The sequence below is a fragment of the Saimiri boliviensis genome, chromosome 16 (genome assembly GCF_048565385.1).
Source record: "Saimiri boliviensis isolate mSaiBol1 chromosome 16, mSaiBol1.pri, whole genome shotgun sequence".
Taxonomy (NCBI): Eukaryota; Metazoa; Chordata; class Mammalia; order Primates; family Cebidae; genus Saimiri; species Saimiri boliviensis.
Window position 1 is genome coordinate 57,436,037 of NC_133464.1, and position 6,893 is coordinate 57,442,929.

General features: G+C 54.0%; 1 protein-coding gene across 2 annotated transcripts; it reads left to right on the plus strand.

The window, feature by feature from the left end:
• Nucleotides 1-256: 256 nt before the first annotated feature.
• On the plus strand, nt 257-6,115 carry PCDH8 (protocadherin 8). 2 transcript variants are annotated; one of them, XM_003927189.4, is made up of 3 exons: nt 257-3,214; nt 3,397-3,604; nt 4,102-6,115. In XM_003927189.4, exons 1-3 carry the CDS (start codon nt 584-586, stop codon nt 4,473-4,475), a joined length of 3,213 nt encoding a protein of 1,070 aa, XP_003927238.2. In that variant the 5' UTR covers nt 257-583; the 3' UTR covers nt 4,476-6,115. The 2 variants fall into 2 exon arrangements, with proteins under 2 accessions (XP_003927238.2, XP_003927239.2); XM_003927190.4 differs by having other exon boundaries at nt 258-2,923.
• The last annotated feature ends 778 nt before the right edge of the window (nt 6,116-6,893 follow it).

Genomic DNA, 6,893 nt, shown 5'->3' on the forward strand with positions numbered 1-6,893 from the left:
GAAGGGGGAATCTGGAGCCACTGGGGTGAAACCCCAGCGTGTTCGCACTTAGTTTTAGCAGCGGCACGGGGGTGGGGGGGGGGGCAGGCGACAATTAACAATCATCCGCTCCTTTTACTCCTGGAGCCCTGTGCCAACTCCTCTACATGTAGGGTGCCGACAAGAAAAGGGGGGGAAAGCAAAAGGAGTTAAAGAAACAAAAGAAAGATTTCCTAATTTTCCTTTCTTGTTTTCCCCTCTAAGCCTTTCCACGTTAAAGGGATTGTCAGAGGCAGGCGGAGAAGCGACGCGATGGGGAAGAGGCCATTGGCTGCCCGGCTCGGGTGATTAGCATATCAGCGGCTATAAAGGCAAAGGCTGCGCGAGGCGGCGGAGCTTCTGTGAGAAGGGAGGGAGAGTCGCAGGTTGAGGGCGGGTCCGCGCGTCCTCAGAGCCCGCCGGAGCCGCGGAGCTGCAACCCGCAGACTTCTCCCGCACAGGGCTCGCAAAGGGCGTGATTCCGAGAGCCTGAAACTCACGCCAGTACCTGAAAACCAGAGAAGACTCTTCCTTAGCCTTTCGGATAGCACTTGAGGCCGGAGGCATGAGTCCTGTGAGGCGTTGGGGCAGCCCTTGCCTTTTTCCCTTGCAGCTGTTCAGCCTCTGCTGGGTGCTCTCCGTGGCCCAGAGCAAAACAGTCCGATACAGCACCTTCGAGGAGGATGCCCCCGGCACGGTCATCGGGACCCTGGCCGAGGACCTGCATATGAAAGTATCGGGTGACACAAGCTTCCGCCTGATGAAGCAATTCAACAGCTCTCTGCTTCGGGTGCGCGAAGGCGACGGGCAGCTGACCGTCGGGGACGCAGGCCTGGACCGCGAGCGGCTGTGCGGTCAGGCCCCGCAGTGCGTGCTGGCCTTCGACGTGGTCAGCTTCTCACAGGAGCAGTTCCGCCTGGTGCACGTGGAAGTGGAGGTGAGGGATGTCAACGACCACGCGCCACGCTTCCCCCGGGCCCAGATCCCGGTGGAGGTGTCGGAGGGTGCGGCCGTAGGCACGCGCATCCCCCTGGAGGTGCCGGTGGACGAGGACGTGGGCGCCAACGGGCTGCAGAGCGTGCGCCTAGCCGAGCCTAACAGCCCCTTCCGCGTGGAGCTGCAGACGCGTGCGGACGGAGCTCAGTGCGCGGACCTGGTGCTGCTGCAAGAGCTGGACCGCGAGAGTCAGGCCGCCTATAGCCTGGAGCTGGTGGCCCAGGACGGCGGCCGCCCGCCGCGCTCCGCCACAGCTGCCCTAAGCGTGCGCGTCCTGGACGCCAATGACCACAGCCCGGCCTTCCCTCAGGGCGCCGTGGCCGAAGTGGAGCTGGCGGAGGACGCACCAGTGGGCTCCCTGCTTCTCGACCTGGACGCGACCGATCCCGACGAGGGCCCTAACGGCGACGTGGTGTTCGCTTTTGGCGCCCGCACCCCGCCGGAGGCGCGCCGCCTATTTCGGCTCGACCCGCGGTCGGGCCGCCTCACCCTAGCCGGGCCGGTGGACTACGAGCGTCAGGACACCTACGAGCTGGACGTGCGGGCGCAGGACCGCGGACCTGGGCCCCGCGCTGCCAACTGCAAGGTCATCGTGCGCATCCGCGACGTCAATGACAACGCGCCCGACATCGCCATCACCCCGCTGGCCGCCCCAGGCGCGCCGGCCGCCTCGCCCTTCGCAGCTGCCGTCGCCGCCGCTGCGCTCGGGGGAGCGGACGCTAGCTCGTCGGCGGGAGCCGGGACGCCAGAGGCTGGCGCCACCTCGCTGGTGCCGGAAGGGGCGGCGCGCGAGAGCCTGGTAGCTCTGGTCAGCACCTCGGACAGGGACTCGGGCGCCAACGGGCAAGTGCGCTGCGCCCTCTACGGGCACGAACACTTCCGGCTGCAGCCGGCCTACGCGGGCAGCTACTTGGTGGTAACCGCAGCGTCGCTGGACCGCGAGCACATCCCCGAGTACAACCTGACGTTGGTGGCCGAGGACCGCGGCGCTCCCCCGCTGCGCACCGTGAAGCCCTACACAGTGCGCGTAGGCGACGAGAACGACAACGCGCCGCTCTTCACGCGGCCAGTCTATGAGGTGTCGGTGCGCGAGAACAACCCGCCCGGCGCCTACCTGGCCACGGTGGCAGCCCGGGACCGGGACCTGGGCCGCAACGGCCAGGTCACCTACCGGCTGCTGGAGGCCGAGGTGGGCCGCGCTGGGGGCGCCGTATCCACTTATGTCTCGGTAGACCCTGCTACCGGAGCCATCTACGCGCTGCGCAGCTTCGACTATGAGACGCTGCGCCAACTCGACGTTCGCATCCAAGCTAGCGACGGTGGTTCCCCTCAGCTTTCCAGCAGCGCCCTAGTGCAGGTGCGCGTGCTGGACCAGAACGACCATGCGCCGGTCCTGGTGCACCCGGCGCCAGCCAATGGCTCCCTAGAAGTGGCAGTGCCTGGGCGCACCGTAAAGGACACGGCCGTGGCCCGTGTGCAGGCCCGGGATGCAGACGAGGGAGCCAACGGGGAGCTAGCCTTCGACCTGCAGCAGCAGGAGCCTCGCGAAGCCTTCGCCATCGGCCGCCGCACGGGGGAGATAGTGCTCACCAGCGACCTCTCGCAGGAGCCACCGGGCCGCGTGTTCAGGGCGCTCCTGGTCATATCCGACGGCGGCCGTCCCCCGCTCACCACCACCGCAACTGTCAGCTTCGTGGTAACAGCAGGGGGCGGGCGCGGGCCGGCTGCGCCTGCCAATGCCGGAAGCCACGAGCGTTCCCGCCCGCCTGGCTCTCGGCTCGGGGCGTCGGGGTCGGCGCTGCAATGGGACACGCCGCTGATTGTCATCATCGTGCTGGCCGGGAGCTGCACACTGCTGCTGGCCGCCATCATCGCCATCGCCACCACCTGCAACCGCCGCAAAAAGGAGGTGCGCAAAGGGGGGGCCCTCCGGGAAGAGCGGCCCGGGGCGGCGGGCGGCGGAGCCTCAGCTCCCGGCTCCCCGGAGGAGGCCGCCCGGGGAGCCGGGCCAAGGCCCAACATGTTCGACGTGCTCACCTTCCCTGGCAGCGGCAAAGCGCCCTTTGGCAGCCCCGCGGCGGACGCGCCTCCGCCTGCGGTCGCCGCGGCCGAAGTGCCGGGCTCAGAGGGCGGCAGCGCCACTGGGGAAAGCGCCTGTCACTTCGAGGGGCAGCAGCGGCTCCGCGGCGCGCACGCCGAGGTGAGGCCTTCCTTCGGCTGGGCGCCCCCCTCCGTGCTCCGCGGACAGGCTGGGGGAAGGGAGACTGGAGGGGTAGGGTGGGCGCGTGCAGATAGACACTTAACCTGTGGCACTTGTTTTTTCTTTTGTTTGTTTCTTGTCCAACCCTCTCCCCACTCCCATTCCCCTATTCCCTGCTGCAGCCCTTTGGTGCCTCCCCGGGTTTTGGAAAGGAGCCGGCGCCCGCTGTGGCTGTCTGGAAAGGACACTCATTCAACACCATCTCCGGCCGGGAAGCGGAGAAGTTCAGCGGCAAAGACAGCGGCAAAGGGGACAGTGATTTCAACGACAGCGATTCCGACATCAGCGGGGACGCTCTGAAAAAAGATCTCATCAACCACATGCAGAGTGGTGAGGACTCTTCTTTCCCGCCAAATTCAGCATTCGTCCCTTCCCTTGCCTTCACCACTGCTTGCCTCCCCTCAATCTCGATTTCCACCCACTTCCCTCTTCCCAACTTTTTCTCACTCCTCCAGTTGTGGATCTGAGCCTGCCTCATACAGTGAATTTCAAAATGCCAATTCGAGGCAACTCCAGCTCTTGAATAAAGTACACCCTCCTCCTGTTAGGCAGCAGCATGGGTGATATTAGCCATTAAAAATGGGGTTCTGCTTATCAGGTTTTTTTTTTTTTTCACTTCAAGCTGAAGAAGCTGGACAAGCTTTGCATTAAGATGGCTTTACAGGAAGCAATGTGCCTTCGATTCTTGAGACATGGTGTCTATCTATATGCGTACAGGCTTTCCTTTCAGCTGCTCTTATCCAGGCTGACATTCTGAAGATGGAAGCCTGGGTGTGTATAATCTCAGGAATAATCATCATGCTGTTTCCTTTTCCCTTTCGTGTTAGGACTGTGGGCATGCACCGCTGAGTGTAAGATCCTGGGCCACTCTGATCGCTGCTGGAGCCCATCCTGCAACGGGCCCAACTCACATCCCTCACCTCACCCACCAGCCCAGATGTCAACCTTCTGTAAGAGCACGTCCCTGCCTCGGGATCCTCTGCGCAGGGACAATTACTACCAGGCCCAGCTGCCCAAGACAGTGGGGCTGCAGAGCGTCTATGAGAAAGTACTGCACAGAGACTATGACAGGACAGTCACTCTGCTCTCCCCTCCTCGTCCAGGAAGACTCCCAGACCTGCAGGAGATCGGGGTACCCCTCTACCAGTCCCCCCCTGGCAAGTACCTGTCCCCGAAGAAGGGAGCCAATGAAAATGTTTAATCCCATGCTGCATGTCTTCACGCATCTACAGGTCACTCCGAGAAGCCCCTAAGTTATTGACCGGTTTCAGTGTTGTATATATAAATATGCAAGATGTGCCTTAAAATGAAGTTGTTGGAAGCTATTTCCAATCACATTGGTACTGTTTGGTATTTGCAAACAAAAACGTAGTTAATGTAATTTTTATGAAATGTGTGCAGTATTTAATTTTTCTTATTATGCTATTGACTTTAATTTCACTTGCAGCTTGCCATTTTCTTAGTGTTTTTAACCTGTACATTGTGTAATGTAATGTTTGTATATAATGAAATTTTGTTATATTTTTATATAATAAAAGCTAAAGTGGAAGTTATTGCCAAAGGAACTGTCTGGAAGACAAAAAAACAAAACATGTTGGAATTAATTGAAGTTTATCTTTCACCTGAAACAACCTAGTGTTTGAGAGATTTTGCCTTGCCAAGTATAACTTGTATATCTTGACTCTGTGGTAGATTTCAAGTTCAATGTTATTTAATTACATTTGGTTTTCTGTAAACCGTGTCACTTATAAGCACAGTAATAAAGGATTTGTCATGTGTTTGAAGAATCTGCTAATTGCTTTTCATGAAGTTGCCTATAGTCAGACATTCACAAATAATTTGAGTACCAGAATGAAACCTTCTTTCAAGTGCTAATTATTTGGGCATTATTAATTTTCATGACAATATTAAACCTGTGGGATTTCAAGTATTGCAAAATGTCACCCAAGTATTAAAAATATGCGTTGATTTCATAAATTATGTGCATCTCCATATGCATTAGTCTATAAAATCCTTGCTCTCATTGATTCACTAGATAACTATTTATTGAGCATCCACCAAAAAGTGAAGAAAGCTAAGTTTGGGTTGTTCGTTCACTAATTAAACCAGCATCTGTAGAACTTTTACTAGCTGCTGGTAACTCCTCCTCAAGCTGGAGTTTGAGGTGAAGAAGACATAGTCCCAAGGAGCCCTCAGCTTATTCCGAATGTTAGTACCAAAAAGACTAACATCTTAGTCTTTTGGAATGTAATAGGTTCCCACTACATTCTGTCCTACTTCCTCTTTCCTTGCCTTTGTCTGGAGTCAGTCTCCAAAGTAACTATCAGCACTATCCCACTCAAATTATTGGCAAAGATGATATAATGTTTCAGATTCACTTTAAAATATTCTAGAAAAAATTGGGGGCTAAGTGAAACAAGATTGATTTGATAACATCTTGGTAACTGTCAATGTTAGCATGTGTGCATGTGAGGTAGGGAAATTTCACCAGTCTCTCTACATGTTTGTGTTTGAAAATGTACATAATGCAAAGTCTTAAAAAAAAGACTCAAATACCATGCCTATCTCATATACTCTATGTATTTCATTTGAAATTAAAATGATGATAATCATAATGAGGCCTAACATTTAATGAGCAAGTCCTTGTGTGAGCAGAGCTCCTTATCAAGCATTCTGCATGAATTATCTCATCTAATCAGGAAGTATCATTAACTTCATTTGGCAAATAAGGAAACTGAGGCATAAAGAGTTTAGGTAAAATGCCAAAAATCACACAGCTAGTAAGTATCTAGGGTGAGATTGAAACCTAGGTTATTCAGTGCAAAAAATAAAGTAACGAAACAAATTTTTTCTTTGTTTCTTTCTTTCTTTTCGGTTTTTGGGATTTTTTTTTTAACCTGAAAGAAACAAGGACTTAGGTAGAAAAGTCTCAATGTGCTGCCTTTACCGCATGATTACTGTTTAGCCCTTTATATTTGTGAACTGCCTGTGTTCCTTTAATACTAATTATAGAGTGTGCGGCACTGTAATGAATAGAGGAGCCCTCAAAGCTGCCTGTTGAAATCATAATTGAAACCAGTGGTGGCTCCAAGTTGAACAGCAGGGTGGGTACACACAAGTGCTTCACCACCCACAGGCTGTGCAAAGTTCAGCGGTTTCTGCAGGCAACGGAGCCGCACATGCACCTGACAAGCTCAGACTGCCCAGATCATGGATTCCAAAAGAAAACATTACAGCTCCAGAGCCATGATGGCCAGGCCCCAGGGAACAGACTCCCAGGTAGACCTACCATTATAACATCTAAAACTTTATTCTCGAGCCAGTCCCATCAAATACAATGCAGAAGAATGAATGATCCCACTGCAGTCTAAAAGCACCCAGTCTCCGCATATGTTTGCTGCTTTTGTCCTTCAAAAGTAAAATAATGTTATTGCCATTATTTTATTTTGTACTGTGCAAACTATTTCATTATTCCAAATATTTGGGTTTCAAAACCTCTGACTTCACTATCACTTTTTTCCTTGGCAAAATGACCACTATCAGATCTTGTTTTGATTTGGAACATTAAAAAAATCAAATATAGGCTGGGTGCAGTGGCTTATGCCTGTAATCCAGAACT

Bases quoted from the DNA above. Each gene is read 5' to 3' on its own strand.
- PCDH8 (XM_003927189.4), top strand. From the start codon at position 584: ATGAGTCCTGTGAGGCGTTGGGGCAGCCCTTGCCTTTTTCCCTTGCAG. The intron at 3,215-3,396 runs GTGAGGCCTTCC...TCCCTGCTGCAG, and splicing joins TCCGCGGCGCGCACGCCGAG to CCCTTTGGTGCCTCCCCGGG. The intron at 3,605-4,101 runs GTGAGGACTCTT...CTTTCGTGTTAG, and splicing joins CATCAACCACATGCAGAGTG to GACTGTGGGCATGCACCGCT.